Raw genomic sequence first — 27,937 nt, 5'->3', positions numbered from 1 at the left:
TACCCCACCTTGTAATGGAGTGTTTTTCTCAGTGGCACTGGTTTGTCTTACTAGTAATTTAGCTGGGCAATATAATGAGGAGACCTGATACAACAGCATGCTTGCATCTGGAGCACGAATGGATGTACACGGCAAAACAAATCCCCGGGTTGAAAAAGGCTGAACAGTAGCGATGGAGAAAGACTGCGGCTGATTTCAGTCGAGGAGGGGAAACCAGAACCCAGCGAGAGGAGAAAACGAAGGTAAATTTAGGCAGGCTGAAATAATGCACCTGTGCAAGGACCACTGCAGAGGTTTACGAGCGGGTGCTGTTCCTCGTTCGCCGCTTACCGCACGCAACTTGCCCGACGCGCCCAGACCTCCGCCTGGTTCGCCTTCCCGACGGCTGATGGAGCATCCCGGGCCCGTGATTAGCCGCTGCCGCCGGGGCGGGGGGCGCGGCGCCGCCGGGGGAGCCAATCGGGAGCCGCGGCCGCGCCGCTCCGCCCGCCCCGTCGGCGAGGCGGGCGCTGGCGGCGGGGGCTGCCGGGGCGCCGGGGGCGGCGGGGCGGCGCGGCGGGCACCGGGCGCGGGCACAGCTGCGGGCACCAGCCACGCCGGTGTCGCCGCCGCTGCCGCCGCCACCGCCGGGCGGATCCCGCGCTTCTGCCGGAGCTTCTTTCGGTCGCTTTACTTTGGCGGCCCAGAGCAGGGACATTATGCCGAAGAGAAAGGTGAGGCGCCCCGGGTGTGCGGCGGGTCCTGCCTCCCCGGGTGGGGTCGGGGGGGCCGAGCGGCGGCCGGCGGGTGAAACGCGCCTCAGGGGCCGGGGCCGCCCGCTGCTCCCCTGGCGCTCTCCCGCCGCCGCTCCGTGCTGGGCTTCGCGGATGGCTGCCGAGCCCGGGCATTTTGCTGCCTGTTGCAAGCCCCCTCACACCCCGCCCCGCCGCTCCCCGCCGCCTGTTTACTTTCCCGGTGCCGCGCGGGGCGGTGTCGCCCCGCTCCCCGGGGGGTGAAGTCGCTATCACAACTCCAGCCCCCACCTTCCTCCTCCTCCGCCGCCGCCGGGGAGAAGCGCTGCAGCAGCTGCGGCTTCGCCCCTGGCCCCCGCGGGAGGAGTTTCCTGCTCGCAAACTCCGGCGCCGCGGCGGGGAGGAGGCAGCCCCCCCCCGGGGCGGCCGGATCCCGCCGCCGCCGCTTCCCGCCGCGCCGGAGCGATGGCTCCGAGTAAAAGGGAGGAGGGGAGAGGCAAGCCATGTTTAAAACAAACTACACCCTTCTCCTCGCCTCCCGCGGCAGACCCGTATGTACCAACTCCGGCGCCCATCCGGGCAGGGCCCCCGGGGGCGGGGGGCGGCGCCTGCCGAGGGAGCGCCCGCGGCCCCCGCCGCGCCGGGGGAGCCGTGAGGGGCTGAGGGGGCCCGGCCGCCGGCTGAGTCCTGCTCTCCGGGCACCTCGGGGCGGGCAGCTGCTCCTCGGGAGGGAGCCGGCCGTGAGACCGCCTTCCCCCAGAGAGAGAAACTTGGGCGGCCCTCGAGCGGCCGGGCTCGGTGTTGTGGGGGTTTTTCCGTGCCTGCCGTGCCCGCTGGAAGCGGAGCTGGGGCTGCGCGGCCGCCGGGAGCGCTCGGCGCTGGCAGAAGGCGGCTGAGCCCGGAGGGTGGCGGCCGGCCCCCTCCGCCCCTGCAGGGCCCCGGGGGTGGGCGGCACAGGGAGGCTCGGCTGCGGAGATCCTCGTCGAGAACTTGCCGCCTGTCTTCCTGGGCGCTAACGGAGTGTAACGAGAGACTCGACACTAATACATGCAATGACAAAAAAATTGTAGCTGCAGTCCTTTAATTTTAACTAGGTCAACAGAGGCAAGGCAATTTGTGTTTTTCCCGAATGTCACCTGTGACCTCCTAATACACCATTTCTGGGCAGGGGCTGAAATCTGTTTTAATTAAGTTAGAGGTAGATGATGCCTTCTAGGTAACTTGGTGTTTGCCTGTCCTTTGCTTATTCCTTATGGGAGGTATCAAAATGTCAAATTGTCAAGTATGCTACTGAATTATTTAATTTGTAGTTGAGGGTCTCGTTCTGGTTCTGAAAATGGATACAACTGTGGGGTTGGTTGGAATAACTGGGCTTGAAGTCAGTGTATGATGGGCCTTTTTTCCACTTGCTCTTCTGTCATTGCACCCTCATGTGCTTCTGTGCTTTTAGTGCTCTTGCTTGTCGCCAGGAGAAACTAGAAAATTATCTTGTGTCCATAGGACCCCCCCAACTTTTGAAACCTTGTGAACTTCCTACCTTGTTTACTTTGCTCTTCTGCATTCTTACACTGCAGATGTTTCACGTTGTCCTAAGTGTGGGTAGAGTTAAAGATATTCCTGTAGGTTTTTGTGGTCTGTTGTGAAATGTTTATTAAGGGAAACTACCTTTCAGTAGTAAGTCCATAAGAAAATTTCTCATTTCTAGAAGATTATTTAAAATAAGTAATAAAAAGATTGTATATGGGATGAGAGCAATGGAGATGAGTTTTGACAGCATAGTAAATTTTATTTTGGTTAGCATTGTATTGGTAAAGGTTTACATTTAAAGATTATATACAAAGTGTAGGTTTTGGGAAGCACTGGTTCCAGGGAAAGTGTGTGATTAATGGCTTTGCTTTTTAAGAAAAGTGTAATTGTAGTATTTTACAATAGTCAGTTTTATTCCACAGTAACATCCACAGAGTGAGAAGTTGGTGATGCAGCAGTAACTGAATAATTACACCAGCCAATTTTGACATGGAGACAAAACCATCACATACAACTAATAGTCAGTTCTTCTCTTAAAATTTCTAAGGCTTCTAATGGGGAAGATTTTGTAAGGAAATAAACATCAAAAGTCAAAATGAGAAATTTTCACTGTTACAAGGGTAGGTAAATAAATAATATTGCAGAAAGTGCTTAAATCCACCTGTATCTATTTTTGTGTATTTAGTTATCTAAGCTGGCTGGCTCTTTTTTGTTTGCTTTTCTTTTCATCTCTGTGTAAACTCAAGTCACTTGCTAAGTCCCTGGCCCTATGTTCATTATGAATATTATGAACAAAAAAGTGTAAGCTGTCTCCCCTTCTCTAGAGGGCTGTGGCATAGGATATCAGGGTATCATTACTCATTGCTTGAGGGTCACAGAGAAAAGGAAGAACATACTCTGTGTTGAGATGGTGTTAAATACTGTGCTAAAGCAAAAAGGGGTTGAACTCTGGACTGCTCCTGTCAGATTTCTGTACCCTTCATCTGTTGTAATAACATGCTGTGGTGTGAACTTGGCCTCTCTTAAGAAGAATGGCATGCCTGGGATCAACCAGAATGCTTGTTGTGGTATTGCTAGAAAGAGCGCCTTGAAATGGCTTGGGCTGTTTTGCTCTTCACTTGTCTTTGTGGAATTAGCTCTTGGGTCATATTGACAAACTCCTTGACCTTGAAACAGCCCCAGTGAAAATATCTCCGTGTTATCCATAAAAGGATGAAGAGCCATTCTGTACCTGCTGATGAGGAGAATCGTGGTATGGCCACATACAAGTGCATAAGCAGACATCAAGATGAATGACACTTCTCCTGAATGTGCATCATGCCTAAGGGACATTCATAGGTCAGGTGATGACTTGTCCAGTATTGGATGGGGAGCCTGTCATTTAGTGGGGATTGCACTCCAAAATGACCCAACTTGTTCTTTAATCTGAATATCTGAATCTATGCAATACCACCTGCATCTCACTTGTTGTTTTGAAAACACTTGGAGTTGGATCAGATATAAGGACTAAGTGCAACCTAAGTCATCTCTTTTTTTTTTATCATTTGCCATCTTTGAATATTGTTATTTTTTCAAATCAAATAAAAAATACTGTGGTCTAATTAGCCATTTCAGTTTGTTATTTGTTGGCTCCTTGTAGCCAGGAATGTAGTTTCTGCAGTACAGTTGATGCTGTGAAGATACAGCAGAGACCATCTGGGACAGGTTCCTGTTCCACTATGCAAATTCATTTTTTTTAAAGTCAAAGGTACTTGGTTATATTTACTGCTGAAAAACATGCCTGCTGAGTATTTTGCTTGTAATGCAGCTTCTTTAGCAGAAGTCAGAAGGGACCACATTGTTGTCCTATCGTAGTGCATTTAGTTACACAATCACGTGATTTTTTTGTGAGACCCTTACTGATTATTTTGCCAGCCAGGTATCTAATCAATGTATTTTCTAACCTTTGGGGTTAAATGCATGTTCTTACAGGTACTAACCCAGAGCTGCTAAATTCTTCTTATGCTTTTTTGTCAACCTAAACCGAGTTCTCTTTGTGAAATTCTTCTATGTGTTTTAAGATTTTATTTCTGAAATGTCATGAATATTCAAAGAGAGTATCAACCCATATTTATCCACCAATAGGGGAAATGAGGCACAGAAATAAATTGCTTAGTTGTTGGAATGGTCCCTTTATCTTGAATTCTCAGGTTAAGATGTCTGTCCTGGCATTTTATTCCCACTAATAAGCACCTCCTGCACTTTTGAGTGGCACATTTGTTGTTACTTTGCCAAATTTATTTTCTTGCTTTGTGCTGTGTACATAGAAACTGAGGAACTTGGCAATAGTAACCAGTTCTCTAAAATTTTTTTGGAGCAACTTGTATGTGATCAGACAATTAGGTAATGAAGCTGAGGTCCTGCTGGTGACAGCTCTTTTTTGCTTTATCTCTGAATGATTCCTGTTGCTCTTTGGTCTGTGGAATGAAGTCTAGGTTTGTGCAAAGCATATTAGCACCTGAGTTTATGTTCATGGTGCAGCAGTATGAAGTATACTCAAGTTGTGAGCAGCTCCATTTCACATCCCTTTCCATGTTCTGATACTTCAGCTGTGATTCAGTCTGCATCAATGTGATATACTATATGTAACATAGTGGATTTTTTTCAAAGGGTCTCTTCATTTTGGAGCTGTTTGACAGGAAAGAAGCTCCAGTGATGTTGTGGGAACCTGCATCTTCCCAATAAATTGTTTCAACACCGGGGCTGGAAGCTCTTTCTCTGTAGCCAAGCTGCTCTTTAGTTTATCCTAGAACACAAGGGAGTCTCTGTGAGACATAGAAATGGGGGAGGTTCTGGATTTCATTTCACAGTCTGTAGGTGATTATAGAATAGAAAGGAAAAGGGAGTCAGTACCAGATCCAGATGTCTTGGCTGCTGCCCTCTCTACACTCCTATTCTGTACACTTCTTTCTCCAGATTTTAACTTGGATTCACTCTGTCTTCGTGCTGACTGCTTTCTTCTTTCTCCTGGTCCATGAGAATTTAAAGCAAAGGTCAGAGCTCTGAAAAAGGTAGTTTCTCTTTCCACATTTTCTGGTGGGTGACTCCTGGACCATTCAGTAACTACTGAAAAACAGGCTAAGCAGCAGAAGATGCCCTTCTTTGCATCTGTCACTGACATGCCCCTGACTATGACAAATTTCTGTCTAATGTGTCAGCAGAGTCCTCAGGTGGACTTCCACCTTCAGCATGCCTTGCAGGGACAGGTAAAATGATTGCTATGCAGAGATGAACTTTAAATTCAAGCAAGACAAGCAAAATAGATGTGCCAGAGCATCTTAAAGATTGCAGGAGCCTTGTAGTAGAAGGGAGATGGATGTTTTGCCACTAACAATTTTAGAAATTTTACTGGATTTGTAACTATTGCAGAATTTTAAACCTTGAGGTGTTTAAAAGCAATTGAAAACTGCCTAGTTGGCCTACTTCAAGGAGGCCAACAAAATCAGTTGACCAGACTGACTCAAAGTATCTACATCTTTCATAGAAAAACTAAGCAGAAAAGATCAAAAATTTTTATCTGCTCGTGAAATGCTTGGATACAAAGCAATGTAGCAGTGTTCAGTGGCACTGAAGAAAAACATGCTTGAGCAATGCTGCTATGGCACATTGCGGTAAATGAAGTTTACAGGACTATTAAATACATGCAGCAAATATTTTTTGATGTTTTATATTAGAGACTTTCTAACTTAGAGCTAATTATGTAATCTTAGCTATTATTATTGTTGTTGTTATTCAGTTATGGAGATTAGAAGGTCATTGACGAAGGATTTAATGATCTAAAACATTTCTGATAATTTTATACCAGTCTGTAAAGATCTGACTCGTTTATTAGCAATTGATGGCAATGTATATAAATTTTCTTCTTAGACTACACTAGAATACAATTGGACTTAATGGGCAACCTAAAAATTCCAAGGTTTTCACTGAATTGTCAATTAAAAATTATTTCCCATGCTTCTTGGGCACATAAAGCATAGTAGTACAATCTTTGTAAGTCATCAACTCTTTGTAAGTCATCAACTTCAAAATTGACTATGTGCATGTAATCTTTCTGTATACAATAGTTCAACACTCAGATGTGGGCAATGTTCTTTTGTGTGCTGGAGTATCAGTATTGTTAAGTTTAAAAAATAAAAAAGCCCTGTGTGTAAAGGGAATGTAGTTACATATGTAAGTAGACTATACCTATGCATTATTTAGTTTAAGGTTGCTTTTCTTTTGTGCTGCTTGGAAAACTTCACTTTCTCTGCTGTTTTATACCCAAACAGTAGCCGTGTATAGGAATGGTGTGTTCCAAGATGTATCATTCCTTTAGAGAAGCTGTATGAAGTTGAATCTTGCTTGACAGGATTGTGACATTGTCTTTTGCCTAGAGTGTAGGTAAACCAAATCCAGAGATTTTTCTTGGAAGTTAGCGCTTGGTATGATCATGGCCACCATCTACTTCCCATTCTTTACCTGCACTAAGCTAGCACTGTGATTTATTCCATGGTCCAGTAGCCAAAATGGATTCAATATGCTGGAATGGCCTTTCAGGCCAAAATGGATTCAATATGCTGGAATGGCCTTTCAGGCCATGACTCTTAAGGTTTGTCTGCTGAACAGGTTGGATCATTATTTGGATTTTTTTTTTTTAATTCTGGGTCATTGTACTGATCCAAGTTAGAGATGGTGCACAGTGGCACAATGAATGTGTGGTAACCTGCTAGAAAGCAGTAGGCTGGCAATGAGCAGCTGGCTGCATGCAGGAAAGAGGTCTGGTCTTATACCAATTTTATTGTCAGCAAAATTGGCAGTGTGGGACTTCACAGTTTCAACAGCAGTTCAACAGATACTTCAAGTGGATATAAACAGGCCAGAAGCAGAAAATCCAGATGCCCATTCCTGTCCTTATTCTGATTTAACCTGTGGGATATCATATTTGTTTGAGGTAGTTTTTGGGCAGACCTGACTGCTGATCTAGTTTCCCATACCATGACACAAAGAGTTAAGCTGAAATTGGCAGGAATGATTAGGTGGGGAAGGGCAGAATTCTTAGCAGCAGCCAGGCATTCATCTTTGATTTGATTGTCCCTCACTCAGAGTTTCTAGAGGAGTATCCTTTAATTTATTAGAATAATTAGAGCAACTCAGTGCTCAAATTGTACCCTTGTAGCACCAGAGAGAGGAGGCATCAGGTTTGGTTTTTATTTTGTGAGTTTTTACCCCATTGGTGTCTTTGGAAGTTACCAGTTTTTGGAGATACAGCTCCTGTCTTCCAATAGTAAAGAGTGGGTGTTCTTGGTAACAGTGAAAGCTGCAAATGAAAAATGCTGTGTTCCCTAAGAACATTGAAATCTGTCTGCAGAAAAGAGTTGTGTATGCTCCCATCACTGCCAGCTTTGTCAGGACTGTTGGTATGTTTACTCATCTCACATAGCTTTCTCCATTGACCTACTGCTACCTGAATTAATAGTAGCTTCCATTATTGCAAATGAAGATCTAAGGACATTTTTACCTCTGTGGTGTTTTGCTCCTCTCAAGCAGAGTTGAGATGTGTCAGTGGTCTGTTTGTAGAAGGAAATCATCCTTTATCTCTTTGGCATCATTTCTTCCTTATCCCACCTGTGCCCACTTGGAGACATTTTAATTTATTCTTCTCTTGAAGCTGCATTTTGGTTGCCTGTGAAGCTCTTCATTCTCACTGTTGTAGTAGAGCAATACTGCTTTTAACCACAGCTGTAATTATTACTGGGATGTGAGAGATGGGTGTATCTAAGGCTTTGTACCAGTTGTGGTTTTGGTACTTGCTATCATCAGCTCAGAGGTTTGATGTTCTGTAGTACCAGTTAGCTGAAGCAACAACAAAAAAGGTCCTTTTTCTAGATTATTGTGGGTTTTGTCTGTGTAATGTCCTCTGGTAGAAGAGGAATTAAACCCCTCTTTTCAGTCCTTCACAGTATTTTTGTTTGTCAGAGGTGGCTATTTTAGGGAAACAGTTGTTATTGAAAGTAATTATCTAAATGTAATTTCTATTTTTAGATAATTTTTTTCAGAAGTACTGTGTGCTAGTTTTACTTTGCAAATCTGATCAGTTCTATTTAAATACAGATTTTGGAACATAATCTTGAAGGTTTAAAAAATTGCCTCTATATGTAGACTTGGATGAGTTCAGCAGCTTCATCTCACTTGCAGAACTGTCATCAGCTTTGAAAGTTAGGGAAGTAATATTAGGGACTGGATTTCATCCATCTTTTTTTTTTTTAATCTGCCTTTTTATTTTATGGTGGCAGTAAAATGGTTAAGCAAATATAGAGACAAGAATCTACTCACTACCTAGCTGAATTTTCACATCTGGTGTTCAGGTGTAGCTGAACAATTTCAAATGCTTGGTGCTCTCTGCTCCCGTGGCTGATCTGTATTTTTCAAAATGCAGCTGATTACTTCACTGTCTGAAAAGTGAACTGTGTGTCTAATTTTAAATTACAATGCCATATATTTTTTTTAAGTCTGAGCCTCTAAAAACTGCTCTTACTTTTTCACTTTGCCGTAGGTAGATGTCATGTTCAAAAACTGACTCCAGGGAAGAGAAAATTGGAAGGAAAAATAAAAGCCAAACCAGTTGTGAAATTTTTAAAAATGTCCTATCAAATATGCAATGTGTTTTCAAAATGAATTTTGCAAAAATGCAATGCATTTTCAATTATATTTGTCAGTCTTTGACCCTCTTTTCAGTGGGAATAGCAGAACCTCAATCTACAATGAAGGAATTTCCTCTTCTGGAAAAGCACTTATTCTGTCTGTTTTTGGTTATCTGAAAATACCCCAGTTCTAATTTGATTTGCTGTCTTGTCTGGAAGCGCATAAAGCTCACAGAAATCACCTGTCTTAAAAGTTAAGAATTAAGAAATTTAATAAAATGCATTTTCTGCACCTACTGATTTTATTTATGGCCAGGCTTTTTGTATTCTTATTTTCTTGTATATTCTTTGAAAATGCATTGCATGTCAACAAGTGACTCTGCCTGGGTTAAATCTTTAAGCAGGAGTGGAAACCTTGATCAGGAAATATTTCCCCTGATTTTTGCCAATTAACATATAATTAGCATATTAATACAAGGGATATTAACGCTTGTCTTTAAATTTAAAGGTTTAAGTACCATTCATCTTTTCGGAGCTTTATGATCTTGACATTCTCCCCCAAAGAATTAGAAAATTAGGTATTCTCCTCTTAATAGATGTAAGATGGAGGGATTTAAATTCTAAAAATGACATTTTATAATATTGTAATAATCATTAACAAAAATATTAAAATATTATATACTTAAAGATTAAATACTTAAACAGCATGGGGTTTTGTGTAGTTGGTTTTGTTTGTTTTGAGGGTTTTTGTGAAAGACTTATTTACATGGCTATACAAGAAAACCCAACCTCATTTCTTGGAAGAGAGCAAGACAGATATAATTTTGGATAAGTATTTAAAAAATCCAGCCTGCCACTAAACAGTTTTATGCTGTACTTCCCTTGTGGTTCTGGCAGAATTTTTTTTTTTTTGAGTAGCAGCATGCATAGTTTTTTCCTCATCCAGGATCAGACTTTTGGTAGGAAAAAGAAATGAAGCTGTGTCATGTGAAGACTACCTGATTTCTTAAAGCATTTATTAGGGGGAATTAATTTTACTTGCAAAGCTAATTCACATTGGCTTGGCAGTGAGCACTGTTCTATCCACTGAAAACAGATCAAAGAAGTAGTTGTAAACAAAGGTTAATGATAAGATGCTGGAGGAGCTAAATGAGGGAACAATAGTTAGGAGGGTATTGCAGGAGTTGGTTGGTGTTAAATTAGTCAATATGTAGTCTTCATTGATCTAAACCAAGAAATAAATAACATTTTAATTACATTTATGAACTAGCTAAAAACTCAGCTGCTCTGAGGATAAATAATGAGAAGATATAGCATGTATGGGGAAATCATTCATGGCATTGAATTTAGTCTAATGCATAGTTAAAAACAAATGAGGGGTAGAAAAATTTTAGGGAAAGAGTGCAATAAACCCTGAGAAAGACTTCAGACTTGATACATTTGCTCCTCTTCCAATGTGTTTTTTTGTTTGTTTTTTTTTTCTTTTTCAAGCTTTCACCTTATTTTGCTTGGTGAAAAAAAATTGTAGGAGGAACGACCAAAAGCATTACATCATGGAAATTGCAGCTGCAAGAGTGAGCCAGGAAATCTATGGGCAAATCCCCTTGCAGGCAGTGTATCAAGATGTGGCTGAACCAACCAGCTTGCAAAGAAGGGAAAAAGTGCTATTCAGAATGCTCATGTGCTAGGACAGTTAAGGCTTTCTGCCTTTCTAATTTCTTAATATGACAGTTAGAATGAAATTTGCATCTGCTTTTTTTGTTTGTTTTGTTTTCATGGGGGTATGAAAGGACTAATTTCTCTCCCATCAGAGCCAAGGTGTTGAGTTTCGGCTTGTAATAAAATCCTTCAGAGAATGAACCATCTATTTAATTTTATACCGACCTTCTACTGACTGTTGCTTCTCACCTACTTGTATTCTCATTTTTCAGGCTTTTTAATGTACTTCTTTATAATAAATCCATTCATAATAGTGCAAACAAAATATTCATCCAGAAGCTGGACATTGCAATTTCAAATGCATATCTTTGGATTGCTCAAAAGTCATCATCGGCTTCACTGCTTTGGATTACTCTACTCTCATTATATACTGCTTATATTTCAGGGTTTAAAAAAATGAAGCTGTATGTTTTGTGGTGCATCTGTACCAAGTAGCCTTGCCTCAAGAACAGTAAAAACAGGAAATTGACCTGTATTTTCTATTAAATGTTTACTTAAAACAGTTGTCTAGTTTTCTCTTTTCAACCTAACAGTTCTGTAATGATGATGGCATTGCAGATACTGCAGTATTGCTTTGGTGTGTGGAAACACTGGTTCTTATTATGTATACTTCACAGCTGGTGAAAGAGCTGTGTATACAAATAAACTCAATGTTAATATTCCTTCAGGGGTTTTTTAGCATTCTCTACCATCTATTAATATCCCTTTGTTTTTTCCAATCCACTCAAAATAATTTTCTAGATTGCTCTTAAAAATAGCTGGGGTAAAAGCAAGTGGAAAAATAAAAGCCAATTGCTGATAGACAGTCTTAAGGTTTGAGAGTTATGCAGCTGTGACAGATCTTGCAAAGCTTAGCTGCAGCTCAAGTTGCAATCTTATTGCCAATATTTAGTGCTAATGGAGATGTGACACAATGTGTGGTCATCTGAACTGAAAACTTGCTTGTAGTTCAAATGTCAAAAGCATATTTAGACATATTTAGATATTTAGAGATGGCCAGTCATCTTCTTTCCTTGTGTGTACCTCCACGAGGAAAAAAAAATCGCTGTTGTCTTATTTGCTTTTTTTATGTTTTGTCTCTTATAGGCATCCATACAGTATCACAGACAGCAGGCCTATAGGGACTGCTTTATAAAGATAATAGAGACATATGATGGAGTACAACTGAAGAATTACTGAGGCTGGAGTGCTGCCCTTGTCAAGTGGTTCAGGGCTTGTATTGGTCTTGGATTTTGCAGCACAAAACTTGCAGTGTGGGTATTCCTGCTTCTGACTAGTTTAGGATGTACAACACAGTGTCCAGGGTGCATTTTAATGTGGCTGGGGTGTCATGTGAAATATGGTGAGCCATTGCATTAGGTCATGAGGAAAAATGTGCCAAGGGGAGGGGTTACTTAGTACATTTTGTTGCTTTGAAACCAGAGGTTCTTCAGTAGTTTGTCACTAGGACAAAAAATGGGGGAAGGGTTCCTGTGGAAGAGTTAAGGGAGAAAGGTTTTGGTGGTATCTACATAAAAGTCCTATGACTCCAGATAGGAGTGCAGACAGTCTCTGCTTGTGGCATGCCAAGTTCTTTGGGAACTATGCTTGGCTCAAATCCATTTGTGTATAAATCTCTCTTTCCCTGGGGAGAGGAGAAAGTATTGCAAAAACTGGTATGAAGAACCACATCAGCTGGGACTCATCAGAACTCATAGAGGGGGAAAATAATTTTCTGTTCCTCTTGTAACAAGTACATTGTAGCTATATCTGACATGTATTTTTTTTGGTGTGTCTATCAGCTGCAATACACAGAATAGATGGAGTCCCAGGCTGCCTGCAGCTGCCCCGTGCCACTGCATTCTTCTTGTCTGTTGTACTGGCTCAATTGTTTGTGCAGCTGTGCAGTAAAATGATTCTGCTGGAGCAGGGAAGACTATATATTTATAATTTGTCTATATATTATAATATTTATGCATTTGTTTAAGCAGCAGGCTATTTTTCAGCTGGATCAATGACCTTACCCATTGCATGGCCTCCCGCACAGCTCTGCCAGCATAGTGGGGAGCCAGGGCTGGGAGGATGAGCCCAGCCACCAAAGGCCTGGACTTGCAGAGATTGCAGAGAGGAGGGAGCAGGAAATGGGAATGAGAGCATGTCAGAACCCCTTGCTGCTTGTTCACACCTCTGAAATTACTATTATTCTCCATGGAGAAAAGTTATGTGGCCTTCAGAATTGCTGTTGGATTTTCTAACTTGGGATGGCTGCGAGAGCCTAATGCTGGGCTCATTAATTATCTAACTTAATTGAAGTATGTTATGTAATATATCACAGTAGTTGTTATACAGAGGTTGTGGTTGCATTAAGAGTATTTTAATATGATTTTTTCCCCCTGTGGTTAGCCTCATGAGCAGTTTTTTTGATCTGTTTTCTAGCAGTAGTATTGGCATCTAAAATCAGACTGCCCTGTCTGACACAAATATGGGAGAATCCTCTTTTGTAAGTGTTAAAGAGAATGGGGTAAATTACTATGTGTTAACTGTGCAGTGTTGCAGGTGGAGAGTTAGCCCTTGTGCAATTCCTGCAAGGCTATTGGCATGTGGCAGTGCCATCTTGGGATAGTTTAGCCCTCTCTCAAAACTCTACGATTCCTAAAAGTGAAGCAGGGTAAACCAGCCTGATTGTGGAGTGTCAGTCAACTTCATTTAGCCTATGAAGAGTTTTTTGCCTTGGCTTCCAAAGGAAATGGATTATGCCATCTTTCTGTCCTTACCCCTGTACATCTGAAGTCTCTTGACCACTGCTAGGAAAAGATTATAAAATCTCAGAGAACTTTCATATAAGTAGGTTCTGCCCAGGACAGGAAGGATGCTATTTGAGTTCCCTCTTGGGGAAAGGGTGCAGCACAAGTTTGCTAGAATTAGGAAAATTCAAATGGGAGAAACATCTTATGATGTTTCATAACATCATGGACAACAGAAAAGCTCTACCCAGAGCATATCCTGTATTGTGAGTCAAAGAGCAAAGTTGTAGAACGCAGGACTTTGTTTCTGACGGGAATAATGGAATAGCTTGTTTTTGCTTTCTTTCTCACTTCTGATGCTCCCGGTGTCACAACATCAAGCTGTAGTAACTCCTTGGTAACCAGACTGAAAGACTTTTAGAAATGCAAGCCCGAAATGATCCTGCAGGTGACTGGTGAGGCTGCAGTTGCATAGGGAGCAGTCAGGCTCCATTTTGGATGCCTGCCTGTTGCTATTCTGAGTTGCTCTACACTGCGCGATGCTGCTTAACTTCCTGCTGTTTTCAAGCTACTTGCATGATCAGTCCTCGGCTTTTTTTTGAAGCAGCTGCTCTTGTGGCATGCTTCCTTTCTGTCGGGAGAGTGCACAGTAACAAAGGCACGTTTTATTCCTGGTGGGGGGATGTCTTTCTCTAAGTATGTTAGAGCCCCATGCCAGGAGAAGGCACCGGTCAACTGCTGCAAATGAGCCGGGCATTTTCTGTGCTCCGAACCACAGCTCTCTAACTCCCAGACATCTTGTCAAAATCTGTGAGGAAGTTTGAATCAAGATTGAAATGGAAAGAAAAGGGAAAAGATAACTAGCCTGCTTCCTTACTGATTGTAAAAGAAACAACAACCAAATTGCCTTCTCTGCTGCCTGTAAAATGCCTTTTTGAAATATGCCATTCTTGTAGTTCTCCTCTAACTGCTGCTGCTTGCTTTTTATCCAAGAATTGCTTGCTCCTGCCTAGAAACACAAATGTTTGCAAAATGTGAAGTTACACATCTTGAGTTGTAAACAAAAGAGAAGCTTGATTTCACCTGCCCCACCTTCTTTAATTTAACCAACCTTTCTCTAGTACCTATGCAAGATTAGTTTTACAACGTTCAAGTTGATACTTTGTTCTTGAGAAGATGCATGTTTGTCCCAAGCTTTCCTGTCAATATCTCAGTATTTTACTGATTTATGCTCTCGTGACGGAGGAGGTGAGATAGGATGTAAGGATACTTTTAAAACTTCCAGCTGAGTGAGGCTGGGAGGAAAAAGGAGTAAAGGAGGTAAAGAAATAATTCATTTCAGTAATGCTATGTATTTTTTGGTCATCTCACTGCATCTCATAACAGGTTAAATTCATGTTTGGGGAAAAAATGTGTTAAATTTCTTGGGGATTTCAAAAGCCATCATAGAGCAAACCTCAGATTTCCAGTTCCTACTGTTGTGCTACCAACAGCTGATGAGATGGAGCTTCCACTGGAGCCTGTGGATGCTTTAGTGAATGGGCTATGGGGACTCTGAGGTGTGGTGAGTGATATGATGTGTATGTACGTGGTGCTCAGTCCTCAGTTGGTTTTGGTAACAGTCTGGTTTGAGTACAATGCTGCTTGTACATACAAATGCAGATTTGTCAGGCTGCTTTAAGTTGTTGCAAATGAAAGAGCAGTCAGTCTTCACCATAATCTTTGTTTAGCTGTTGTCTGTGTGCTTTAAAGTCTGTAATAAAAACACTGATTTAATATTTTGTTTCAGTCTCCAGAGGGTGCTGAAGGCAAGGATGCAGCAAAAGTAACTAAACAAGAGGCAAGTATATATATTTAATTTGTTTTGGCATGTAATTATTTAATTGGAGTTTTTCAGTCATGTATATCAGAAGATTATGCATTTCTCTGGCACTTCTGGTGAGTTGTTTTCAGTGGGAATAAAGACAGTAAGCCACATTTGTACCCTATCTGGCTTGATTTTTTCTTGGTGTACTGAGGATTTATACAACTTATTAGTACACCAAATAAATTTGAGAAAGTTTTAGTGCTTTCATAGACAAACTCTGGTGGATTTTGTGTAGTCTGTTACTGCCTGGAACTGTTGCTCTGTCTCTAGTGGGTCGGCAGAAGAGGGTTAATGCACACACCTCAATCAGTCTACTTCAAAACTATTCTTAGCTTAAGTGACTGATGGGAGAGTGTCTTGAATTAAGATACTAGACTCTAAACTGGAGCAGCTGACACATTTGTGTGTTTTCTTTGACTGGATTTGTTTAAAGGACACAGTACATTCTGTTACAGAAGACAGCTGGTGATACCTTGGTATCTACAATAGAGTTCACTAGTTTGTTTGCCATAGCCCTTAATGTGAATTTTAAAAACAGGTAAAGAATTATGAGAATTTGTTTTCTTAGGTTGCCTTCTTTTGTGGTAGACAAACTTAAACCAGGACCTTGAGAAGAATGGGGGAGTATTTAATTGCTCTCATGTAAATCTTGGAGCATATTTGGTCATGAAAATAGCAAGTAAACAAATTGCATGTGCTATAGTTTACTTCCATGTAAAGAGCACTTTTTCATAAGGTTCCCCAAGCAAGATCTTAAAGAAACTAGCTAGCCTTGAAGATCTTTCTAAGAATTTCTAACATATAAACTTATGAGGAGAGAATGGAGGAGTGAAAGTTAATTTTCATAAAGGAGGAGATTATCAGTGGAGTACTGGATTTTTTTTGGGCTTTTGCTGATGAATATATTTGTTAACGATCTCTAGGAGAAAAGGTACTAAAAAATTTACAAAGTTTGCTGAAGTCTGCAATAATTGTCAGAGTAGTCAGAAGTGAGAGAGGCTGAGAAGGCTGTTATGTCATTGGCAAATATCTGAGCAATAAAATATCAGAAGAAATTGAGTATGGAGGAATGCAAATTAATACATGGAGAGGGGAAGACCCAGTGGTGGTCACAAAGCTGTTAATCGGGGGAGAGATTGTAAAATCACAGTGAATAGTTACTAGAAAATGTCAGTAGTTCTAAACAGAAAGCAACTAGAACACAGGAAAAAATGCCAGAGGAGAGAGTAAACATCAGTGTACCACAAGATTAATTTTTGTGCTCTCAGATAAGGGAGTACTAAATGAAGCTCTCCTGATAGAGGCCATGATAGAATTAAAAGGATACCAAGTACAGTAAAATTACATAAAAATACAGGGACAATAGAGGATGTACAGCAGCTTTAAAAAAAAGGTAAACAACCCAAACTAAAAAAACCAAACAACACAGTTTTTCTAGGATTCTTCATCTTTTATGTAATGGAGTGTGATAAAATAATTAGTAACACAAAGAAAGGCAGTTAGGGAATTACTCTTCATGAAAGCACTAAATGAGAGGAATCTAGTGGAGGTAAGAGGCAAGAAGTTATAAGGAGAGACAGCAGAGGGTGAAGATTTTGCTTTTTGTTTTCAACATGGTGCATAATCCCCTTATGGAACTCATTGACATGGGATGTTATGGAAACTGAAAGTGTAAATGAGTCCTATATTATTAAACAGATTTGTCTAGAAAATAACCCTTGGGGACTATTTAAACACATGATGTGATTATGATATCCAGGTTGGAGAGCTGGCAACTTCAGATCGCCAGAAGCTGGTGCAGTGGGAGCATGCAGAGAGTTGTTCTGTCTGCTCCTTTTCATAGACCCTTTCCATAGATGTTTGCTAGTGGGCTTGTGTCAAGTAGACTCTTGGGTGAGCTGCTAATTTCTGGGTTAGTACAGCTGTTTGGAGGGGACCGAGGTTCCCAAAGCTCATGAAAATGTGACCTTTGCTGACTTGGCTCTAGTTCCCTCCTTATAATCAGATAACACAGAAATACATACAAACTCCAAATGAGAATTAAAACTATTTAGCTGTCAAGCATTTTTGAAGACCTTATGGTTTATGATGACTTTCTTGTGGCAAACAAGTAATAAGAAAGTCAGGAAGTAGGGGAGAGAATTATAACTTACCTAAATCAACATATTGGCCTTTAAAACGTAGATGCTAGCAAAACATTTCAGTTCCTAAATGTTAAAGGGATAGAAATAATTGGTTAAGAAAGCAGACCTGTAAAGATGATCCCTTGAGTTAGGGTTCTTTAATTGCCTGACCAACTGAAATGTTTTGTTTATCCTGTTGTAAAATAATGGTGGGCTGCTTCTTTAGTGGTTGATATGTTGAATTGCCAAGAAAAGAGAGGTTTACCTTTTTGCTGTTAATGATGCATAAATATTTCATAGCTGAAAATATCTAGGTTTTTTTTTTTTACTTCTGTTTTGCTGGATGCAGATTTGAACAATTCACTACTGCTTTCCACTAAGAATTCTTGAATAGCTCCAATGAACACAAATTACAGCATTCTTCAGATATTAACAAGAGCTTTTTCCTGTTGCAGGATGTGCCGAACCATGTTTTTTCAGCTCAACTTAAGTGCTTAATATGTAATTAGAAATACTTTTCATTCTCTTTTTAAGCTGAGTTATGTTGGATATTTGTTGCAGTTTAGTTGTCCCTTTATTTTGGCCATAGGTGTAATTCTAGTTTTATGAGTAGACCAGACTTCAGCTCAGTTTATTAACCATGCTGCATAACTGGGTGAATCTGATTTAATTAATAAAAAAATATTGTGAATGAGCTAACAAGTATTTTTAAGACTTCAGTAATAAATTTATGACAAAAAGCAGGATGAAATAAAATCTAACAAGGAAAATATGTTGAAGTGATAAAGAAAGCTGGAGAGAAGCAGAATCTCTGGCTCAAGTCTTTCCTTTTGAGATTTGTGTTTAAATAAAAGAAATAATTTCTCTCTCTCATCCTGCAGCTGTTTTTGTGCACCTGGACTCTCTGAGCAAGTGTGTGGAGAACTGAGGAAGTGGAAGGACTTAGTTTCATGTTTTGAAATTTTAGCACTCTGATGTCCTCTAGAGAAGGATGTTAACTTTATTCAGCTGTTAATCAGATGGGATTTGTGCCCACTATTACAAGTAACATCTGCTAGATTCTAAAAACATCATGCTAAGTCTGTATGAAAAAGGTTCAGTCCTTTGCACAGGTAGTCAAGCTTACTGGATTTGTGAACCTTTCACAGACCAGGAAGGGACTGAGAAGTAGTTGTAAAAGTTGTGTGTGTGTGTGAGGTATTAAACTGTGTTGAGCTTTTGATGCCTTAGAATTTTAGCTTTTATATTTTCCATACATTTGTAATCCTGCAATTCTTTAGTGTATAACCCTAAACTCCATATAGGATGTTAGCTACTACTTTCCCATTTTCATCAGACAAAACAATTCCTCTCTAGGCCTGGACGTCAAGGACACCTCGCTGTCTCAGGCCTGGAGAGATGTAAACAAAAGGGAGTTGGGAAGGAGCAAACTTGGAGTAAATTACTTCATTACCTGAAGCTGTAATTGGAAGATTGACCCCAATATGCAAATGGACCAGACCTATAAAAGTAGGAAAACCCCTGACCTGTCATCCATTAAATTTAGGTATAGCCCCTGGGGGGCTTTATCTGCCTGAAATGTACCTGAAGGCCATCAATAAATATAACAGCTTTTTACTCCCTTAATTTTGTCTGGCTTCTGTTTTTAGGTAGTCCCAAGGAGGCATCAGTTTAGATGGTATAATTCCTGCACAACTTTTATTTCTAACTTTCACATCACTCCGTCCCTTTAAAATTTTGAGTGTCCAAGGTGATGAGACGTGAACTGTGTTTGGCAATAGACACATATTTTTATAGATGCATATTTTATGCTGTCCTGTGGAATGACTGATACTATGTTGCTTTGGATAGTTTTTCCTGTAAGCCTGTAAAAATGTTCTTTTTTTTTTTTTTTTTTTTTCCCCTGTAGCCCACAAGACGATCAGCAAGACTGTCAGCTGTAAGTATGTGTAGTACCTCCTGGTATATTATTTTCTAAGCACATATGGTTTCTCAGACCAAACAAGTTCTTTACATTTTGCTTGATTCAATTTTTATTCTTGCGAGGGATATTTAAGAACTCTAGCAATGAAGTTATCTTTGTTTTCTTGGTTTCAGGTTTTCAGATTGTTCTGACAAAAGATATATTTCCCCACTTCAGTGCAAAACTGTCTGTTAGGTGCAGTATTGACTTTATTTCATTTTGCAGGCTAATGTTAGTTGTGGAAATGCAGTTACTTCTCTGGAAAGGAGAAGGAGCTGTGTTTCAAGGACTTCATTTGATGCCACTGCTATTATTTCCTCTTCTCTGTTAGAATATAGCTGATGGGGGATTTTTTAATAGTTACTACTAATCTCAGTGTTTTACTCATAGTGACCCCCAAGTTGCTTTCAGTTCTAGATGAGTGAGCTAATGCAGACAGGTGTGTTCAGAGATGAGGTGCATTTGTGCAGTAAGGTTTTTCAGACTTTTTTTAGATGCATACTATTGAGCAGGAAGTAAGGGAAGGTGTAGGGTGGGGGGGAAGCAGGGTGTGGAGGAGGCTGGCTTCTGGTGATGTGTCTAACATGTTGTGCAACTCAAAATGTTTTATAGAAACCTGCTCCACCAAAACCTGAACCCAAACCAAGGAAAACAACAAAGGTAAATACTCCTTCTTTTTAGTTACCATTGTTTTAGCCAATAGTAAGCAAGTATACCCCTTCTTTATGTTGCAAACAGTTCAATTCACAGCATTTTTTTTTGAGGCATGGGCTTCCCTGCCCTCTCTGCAGCTCCCTGCCCCCCCTCCCTGGAAGAAAAACGCAAATTAGATCATTCTTTTCTTTCTGTTCCACCCCTTCCTGGCCTCATTACTGGCCCAAAGAAAATGTCTTGCCTATTTGATATGCAGACCATGTTAGTTTGTAGTGAATTGCTAGTTTTAGAAGAATTTTTACCTTTACTACACCTTTCCTGAAAAGTACAGGCTTGGTTGAGTAAACTCTTCCTGAGACCTAGCAATTTCTACAAAAGCATTTGAGATTACTCTGTATCATTCTGTTTCCTTGTCTAGAGGTGCAGTACTTCATTTTGTACTGAGAAACTCTTATCTGTTCTTGAAGCCTGGCTGCTGCTGAGAATGCACAATTATAATTAAAGGTGAAATTAAATATATTTAAATTGAATGGTTTGGGTTTTCTGGGCCAGTTACAGTCAAATTAAAATCTTATTAGTGTTTGAAATACCTTTTTGGGATTTTTGCATATAAATCATGTACTTCAGAAACTGTAGATTTATTTGTGCCTAAGGGGAATGTTGAATAAGAGCAATTGCTTTATTGGGGGAAAAAAGCTCCCACGCTGGACACTGCGTCTAGCACTCCTCATACTTCCATTTTTCAAGTCCTTTTATTGTCATCTCAGTTGGGCAAGTGCCAGGATACAAAGTCCACATGTAAAGTAAAACTCTGACTTTAAACACTGTTTGATTTATCATATAAAATTACCAGTAAATCGTGCTGAGTCTATCCTGCTCTCCCCTCTTAAAAAGAGTATTAATAAAGAAGGGAATGTGACAGCTTCTGTAGCTTCACATATGTGTGGGATGAGCTTGGTGTCATGGACCCAGTCTAAGTTGTGTGAGATACATTTGAAGCTTATTTTGGGTGACTCAAATCCTTTATGATATTACTGTAAGTAGCTTTTTAATACAGTTATCTTTTTTTTCCAAACCCTAACTGGATCACATTTTAAGGAATATGTTAATCTTGGTCTCCTCAACAGAAAACAGCAAGTGTATACTCTGAACTTCCTAGTAAACAATGAAAGAGGCTGCAGATTTCACATATTTTTTATTGTTAAAAGCTTGGATGTTATGAATTTGCTAAGTCAACTCCTTAGTTTATTGTTTTGTAGGTGAAGAGTTATAACTGTGTTTGTATCAACTGTAAACTTCCAAATTAAGCTGCTATGTAACATTGAAGCTGAGGGGTGGAAGGAGTAATTCAGGCTGCCTTGAAACTGGGATTACTGGGTTACTGGTCTCCTCACTGTCCCACTCCTGTATGGGCATCAGTGGGGAAGGGTAGTAAATGAAGGAAGGCAGACATTAATATGCCTGTTCACAGCTATTATTGCCATTTGCATGGAGAATTTGGAGCAAATGATTGCATGGAAGATATCCAGTGTTAATCAGAACTATTTTAAATACTAATGTAAAATAATAAATGCAATGCCATTTAAATTTTATCCCATTGGACTTTAGCTGCTTAACCTATGTCTCTGCTAAGTTTAGATCACAAACATAAATAAGTACATAGAGAAAGGATTTATAAAAAAATAGTAGACTTCAACATAGAAATTAAGAGCAAATCTCAAAATGAAATTGTGGCTGTTAGAATAATTCCTTTTGATAAATTCTTTGCTTTGTGTTGCTGCAGATGGACTTTTATCAGTTTGCTTCCCTAGTGTGTTGGCTGGTGCTTTCGTTGACATGGAATGACCATCACAGATGTTACCAGAGTAACAAAAGGACAGCCAACAAAAAAGCTTAATTTTTAAAATCTAATTTAATATTTTATATTAATTGAAAGTGTGGTGCTGTAGTTACACAAACAGTGTGGTGTCTGTGTTTGGCTGAATAAGCTTTCAATATACTGTAATTGCATTTGTTCACACAGATATCCTGTATATACCTCATAGGACAGCCCAACCAAAGCAGTCTGGCAGGGTTTTGTATCCTTGAAAAAATTAGCAGAAAAACTAAAGAAGCAGACACCACCATTTTCTAGAAATGTTGAGTCTCTATGTAACTTATGTGGGTTTACAGTTTTCAGGTAGCCTTTAGATGGTTTTCTGTTTCAGTCCAGCACATGAAGCTTGCCAAGACTTGCTGTTTAGTTCATGTGAAAGTTGTTTTGATAAAGATGCAGGGTTCTGGCTACTCATACAAGGTCTATGGCCATGTTTTTAATCTTCTGTCAGAAGGAACCTGGAACAAAGGCCAGCAAAGGTGCTAAAGGGAAGAAGGATGAAAAGCAAGAAGCTGCAAAGGAAGGTACTACACCATCTGAAAATGGTGAAAATAAAGCTGAAGAGGTACTTTCCACACATACCTCCTGCTGATTGAATCAGTGTTTTTTAATTATTCAGCCTTTCAGACATTGTTAGCATGTTCATAATGTTTCTTTTTATTGCCCATAATGTTATTGCAGATTCTCATCTCGCTCAACTGTTAGTGTTTCAACATCCAGAGGTGCCCCACCCAGCACACTGTCAGTAAAAGGGCAGATTGAAACAGTGAAAGTTAAGGGTGCGGTAGAGCATTCAGCATGTGTGCAGTGGATAGGAACAGGTGGTAGTGTGGTGCTTTTCAGTGTGAACCGTGGAAGCTGACAGGTAAGGCTTGTATTGCTTTTGAAAAGCTGGGACCCGTGAGTTGAGACAAGTGTGTGACTGTAACTGTTCCGGTTGTGTAGATATCCTATGGACACAGGTTTGGAGCTGTTGCAAGTAAGAAATCCAAGGAGTAAGGATAGCTTGGGTATTTAGGTACCTAATAGCATTTCACTATAGTAATTTAGTTTCTTTCTTTTTTTCTCCACAGGCTCAGAAAACTGAATCTGTAGGTGACAAGAATGAATGAAATACCATGAAAATTTTGGGTTGATTTTATGTACCTCTTGGACAACTTTTAAAAGATATTTTTATCAAGTATTTTGTAAATGCTAATTTTTTTAGGACTATAATAGTTGACATATTAAACTGTATATGAACATTTCCCTTCTCATAACAGTGCTTTTAGAAATTCCCATTGTTGCCAAGTAATCTAAATATCAACTTAATATTGCAAGGTATGTGTAAAATTGGATCAGCATTCCATACACTTGCTTTAAGAAATTATGTCTTGTGCATATGGTGATGTTTTTACTGTGTGTATTGGAATTTTTCATGCAGTTTTTCTAGAGCAATAATCAGTGGTGCTTTTGTACTTAGGTTTTATGTGATTTTAATGAAACATGGATAGATGTGGCCACCTGCTGACTATTTTGGGTTCTTTTAATGGATTAAAATAAAAGGTCTCCTTGCCCGCAAAACTAAAGACTCCTAATGTTTTCTCTTAATCTGAGGAATGCCGTATTCACATCTTTGACTGTTACAAGGCAGACTAAATTATTTAGTAACAGTTGTTTTGCATGCAATGTGTTTGCTTTTTTTTGCTGATGTCTGATTGAAAACCACGCACACAGGAGCAGCAAACTGGGATTTTCAGTGGCCTACAGTTTAGGAGATTTACAGATAAATCCTTCATAGATACATTCATCAGATACACTGTCACAGGGTGAGTAGAGTTGCCATAATCTGACAGGATATTGTGTCTTCAGTGAGCTATCAGTACAGAACAAATTGCTTGATTGATAGAGACGTACAGTAATTTAAAAGTAGCTTTGTTTCTCCCCATTCTCTTTTCATTAATGTGCACTGTAGTCTATGGAAACCTTTCTTTCTATCTGTAGCCTCGAATTTAATATAAATAGTAATTACTGTTCTTCAGCTGAGGACAGTTGTTAATACATTGAAATCGCTGTTAAACAGTGCTATATATTTGGTACCTGGTGGAAGTGGAACAAGGAAAGCTGGTTTTGAGGTAATTGTGGTGATGTGGTGGATTAGCTAATGATTTTTTTAGTGTCCATGTTTCAACTCTGCAGCTCATTTTAAGTACCTTTTATGATTTTTCTCCTTCTCTTTTCTCTAGGGGTCCTGGTGTTTCTATTGTTACTTCTGGGATGGGAGGGGTGAAAGAAAAGATGTTCCCTGTTCTTCGGTAGCATTGATTTGTATTGCTCAAGTGGTAGCCATTATGTCTGAGGATACCTTTTGCTTGTTTAAGTCAATAAATAAATGACTGTTGCCTGACCTGGCGTTCTATTCGTTCTTTGGGAAGAAGTCTCTAGTTGCCTTTTTAAATTAAAACCAAAAAGAAGCCAAGCATATCTACACTTGAAAATTGAAGCTTGATTGCCAAAACTCTCTCTGCTAGCTAGAATAGGAGTTAAGACCTGCATTGATATAAATGTCACTTACACTTTTATGATAGGCTTGCTACACCCACAGAAGAGGAGGCTGTTCTCTGCAGCATGAACTTAGTTTTGTTAGAAAATTTAAATCAAGGCTATGCTTTTGGTGATGGAAGGGAGAGGGCTATAAAAGAAACTGTAGACAATGAGAAGGCAAGTCCTTAGTGTTACCCAGCGATATGTGTTTGGTAATCATGCACATTACTTCTGATTTGCTTTCTGATGGACCTTGTTGAAAATTTATTAGAAATTATGGTTGTGGGAAGTTGAACCATCTGAACTCTTTCACAGAATCATCGAAGTGCTATGTGTAAGCATTTTTTCAATTTATGAGTTTCTTGTCCCTCTGTGTGTGTGTGTATATACTCTGATCATTTTGTGTGGATCCTCAAGAGTTTAATTGCCTAATCCTATCTAGACACTTGAAGCTCTTGAAATGACCCTTTTTACTTAGACTTTAACTTAGGTGTGAGCATCAGAAGACACGTCTCTGAACAGTCTTATTTAAGGAGAGCTCTTTTAATAAATGGTTAAAAGATGGGCAAAAGTTGGGTCCTTAAACTAATTGCACAATACCTTGACCTGGTAATTTTGGCACAAAATTCTTTTGTCCCAGCCGCATTAGGAGATTCAGCTCAGTGCCAGAATTCCATTGGAAGCACTTAACAAAAGATCCACTTGGCTAAAGTGCAGTGAAACACACTACCCTGCTGATTCACTTAACATTTCTGATTTTTCAAAAGTGCTTTGTAAATGTCATGCTTACCTATATTTTTTCTCTACGTGTCAGATTCTCAGAGAAATCTTCAAGGCACTGTATCAAGTTCTAGAACATGTTTTTTAAAATTAGAATGGTCACACATTCAGACATATGTAGCAAGTCTTCGTGGGCAGGTGGTGATCTGCAGAGCACCTCCAGGAAGTATGTAAGTATTTCAGTTTTTAAGTAGCAGTTGGAAGTGCCAGGTGTCACATCTCTGCCATAAGGAAACTTGTATCATCAGTATTTAATGACTGACTACTTCACACTTGAGTACAAGGTTTGGAGGGATCCCTGAAAGCAGTATTTGTCCTTTGTGGGATGTAACACATGGGTAATTCAAGGTACATTAAAAAAAAAATTGTGAGGGTGTCTAAGTTTCAGCCAAGGACAGGGTTAATTCTTTGCAGTAGTTGTGAGGGGGCAGAGCCTGGAGCTGTGTGGGCAAGTCCAAGACCCAAATGTTATTCAATACCATCTTACCTCATGGCCAGGGTCCCAGGTTGGGGAGAAGGGACTCTTCTCCTCCAAGGAGAAGCATGTTCCTTTCCAGTGGTGGGCTTAGGGTTCATCCCTCACTGTTTAGTTATCTCAGGCCTGGTGAGCATTTTGTACGTAAATCACCCACTCTGGGTACACTTTTGGCATTAGTATTGTTGCTGTTACTGTTCTTTTCTTATCTTGCCGCTATTTCCAGTAAGCTCTTCTTATCTCAACCTGTGATTTTAACCTTTTGTGCCTCCAATTTTCAACTCCATCCCTGGTGTGGGAAGGACAAGGGGAATTGAGGAGAGTGAGCAAGTGGCATCTGGCTTGGGAGAGTCTCAGTGGGGGCACTGAATTGGGGGGAGGACCATTCCTAAACCATGACAGATATACAGACAGTTTTTTAAGTTTAAAGGAAGCATATGTATCAGAAACAAGACAATTCCCCTTGGTTGTCACTTTCCACTATTGCCCTATCATTGACTGACCTTGGGCTAACTGCATATGTCAGCACAAGGTTACACTTGGTGTTTTGTCTGTTCAATGACAAAGGCAGCTTTTTCTGAACTGCAGATAAGATGCAACCAATTAACAGAAATCCGAATGGAAAATTAACCCTTGTGCTAACCAGCAGTGAAAATTAGGTTGTTTTGGTGCATCTTGCTCAACCTTTAAAAGTTTGAGAGTTACTTGGTCTGTTCATAACTGCAAAATAGAAAAAAACCTAGGGAGAGAGAAAAGGACTAGCAAGAAAATAAAGATCACTTACAAGAATAAATAACATGCAAGTTAAATTTCTAGTGGAATTGGGAAAAGCAATAATTTAGGCAACAATGTCCATTTATATTAAATAAGACAGTAAACTTCTGTATGTGAATGAAAGCACTAAATATACAGGAGACTTGTCTATAAGCAACTCCAGTGTAGCAAGAACTCTGTCACCCTCCTGGCTCAAGGTTTGTTATCTTTCTTGTATTTGTAGGAAAATGTGAAGAATACTTTCACTGTTAGTTAAATTGCTGCATACATAGTGGTCAGGAGAGGCATTAGAACATTCAGCGCTATTATTTTTGGTAAAACAAGAATTTTCTGCTCCTGTTCTCTCTAATATATTTGCTTTATTTTAAAACTAATCAAGCTTAGCTATAGCCAAATTGGCTTGCCAAATTGCCAGCAACTGCTTTCTAGGATGTCCAGTTCTGCATTTATTAGAGATCAGAATGAAATAGTTCAATGGTTTTCCCATAGAAAATGGACAGTGTAAGAAATAAACTGTTTTGATACATTATACCCTTTGTGATGATGGGGACTAACAGGTGTTTGACTAATACAGCAAAATACCCTCACAATCATCTTCTAAGTGGCTATAAATGAATTCTGGTGAAAACTGACTTAACTAACACTAAGTTTTAACTTTGTCTATTGATACTAATCATAATATGAGTGGAAAATCATATTTGCATACCTGCTAAGATAAGGATAAAGCTAGTAATTCAAATTCATGCTCAAAAAATAAACCTGATTGTGTGAGGCCATTGTGCTTAGTTTTAGTACTGCATTTATGTCACGGTAGTATAACTTGTAGGAATTGTTTTATCACTGTTTCCATTCTCATTCAGAAATAAATTTCAGACTTGAAGCCCATAAAAACTGAATTTATACTGGACAATTTCAGGTACTAAGCTGTTTGATATGAATCTTCCAATAATGAACAATTTAATGGAGAGCAATATAATTTAAGATGACAATGCAGTGACTGGAAAGAGTGATCTTGTCAAAGTCCTCAGTCTATTTCTAAAATGGCTATAAAATATTACTGTAGTTCCTTGTAAAATAAAGGTTGTAGAACAAGAACTTTTGCCCCATTGTAAGACAAAGCTGGAAGGCCATTCTAAGCTTTCTTTAGAATAGTAATAATAAATCTAATTTCTAAAAACAAAACCAAACCCTTCCTAGTTTCTAATGTCACACATACATATATATGTACATGTCAGGCATATTCTGTAAGAAGTTGGAAGATGTGAACTCTTGAAGAGGTTCATAATTATTGGAGACAAAGCATATGATGTATGTCAGGTACATCTAGAATAACTGAGTAAGAAAGGAGTAGCAGTAGTGAATTTCTGTGATTCTGTTCATTGTCATCTTACAGATGGCTGCATGTTATTCACAAGAGGGAGGAGTGATGCTACTGCAGCAGCTGGGGGTCATCTCAGAATGAGCTTGGAAGAAAGTTCCTGGTGGCTGAGTGCAGGAGCAGTGATTGCACAGCAGCGATGCTTTGTGGAAGACACTCTGGGGG

At 39.9% G+C, this 27,937-nt stretch overlaps 1 protein-coding gene and 1 long non-coding RNA gene across 8 annotated transcripts in view; one reads left to right on the top strand and one right to left on the bottom strand.

Moving 5' to 3' along the window:
* LOC143693520 (uncharacterized) overlaps positions 1 to 488 on the bottom strand; it is a 51,081-nt gene extending 50,593 nt beyond the window's left edge. For both annotated transcript variants that reach the window (XR_013181264.1, XR_013181266.1), the window contains exon 1: positions 272 to 488. This is a non-coding gene — a long non-coding RNA (uncharacterized LOC143693520). The remainder of the gene's footprint in view (positions 1 to 271) is intronic.
* HMGN3 (high mobility group nucleosomal binding domain 3) lies at positions 482 to 24,228 on the top strand. Of its 6 annotated transcripts, none has more exons than XM_054630080.2 (6): positions 482 to 713; positions 15,149 to 15,199; positions 19,259 to 19,288; positions 19,925 to 19,972; positions 22,294 to 22,407; positions 22,916 to 24,228. In XM_054630080.2, exons 1-6 carry the CDS (start codon positions 699 to 701, stop codon positions 22,952 to 22,954), a joined length of 297 nt encoding a protein of 98 aa, XP_054486055.1. In that variant the 5' UTR covers positions 482 to 698; the 3' UTR covers positions 22,955 to 24,228. The 6 variants fall into 6 exon arrangements, with proteins under 6 accessions (XP_054486055.1, XP_054486057.1, XP_054486053.1 ...); XM_054630082.2 differs by lacking the exon at positions 482 to 713 and adding an exon at positions 1,045 to 1,282 and having other exon boundaries at positions 22,297 to 22,366; XM_054630078.2 differs by lacking the exon at positions 482 to 713 and adding an exon at positions 1,053 to 1,282 and having other exon boundaries at positions 22,297 to 22,407.
* Positions 24,229 to 27,937: the final 3,709 nt, after the last annotated feature.

Source organism: Agelaius phoeniceus, chromosome 3 (assembly GCF_051311805.1).
Source record: "Agelaius phoeniceus isolate bAgePho1 chromosome 3, bAgePho1.hap1, whole genome shotgun sequence".
NCBI lineage: Eukaryota > Metazoa > Chordata > Aves > Passeriformes > Icteridae > Agelaius > Agelaius phoeniceus.
The sequence above is the reverse complement of the archived record's forward strand: the minus strand, read 5'-3'. Positions and strand labels throughout refer to the sequence as shown.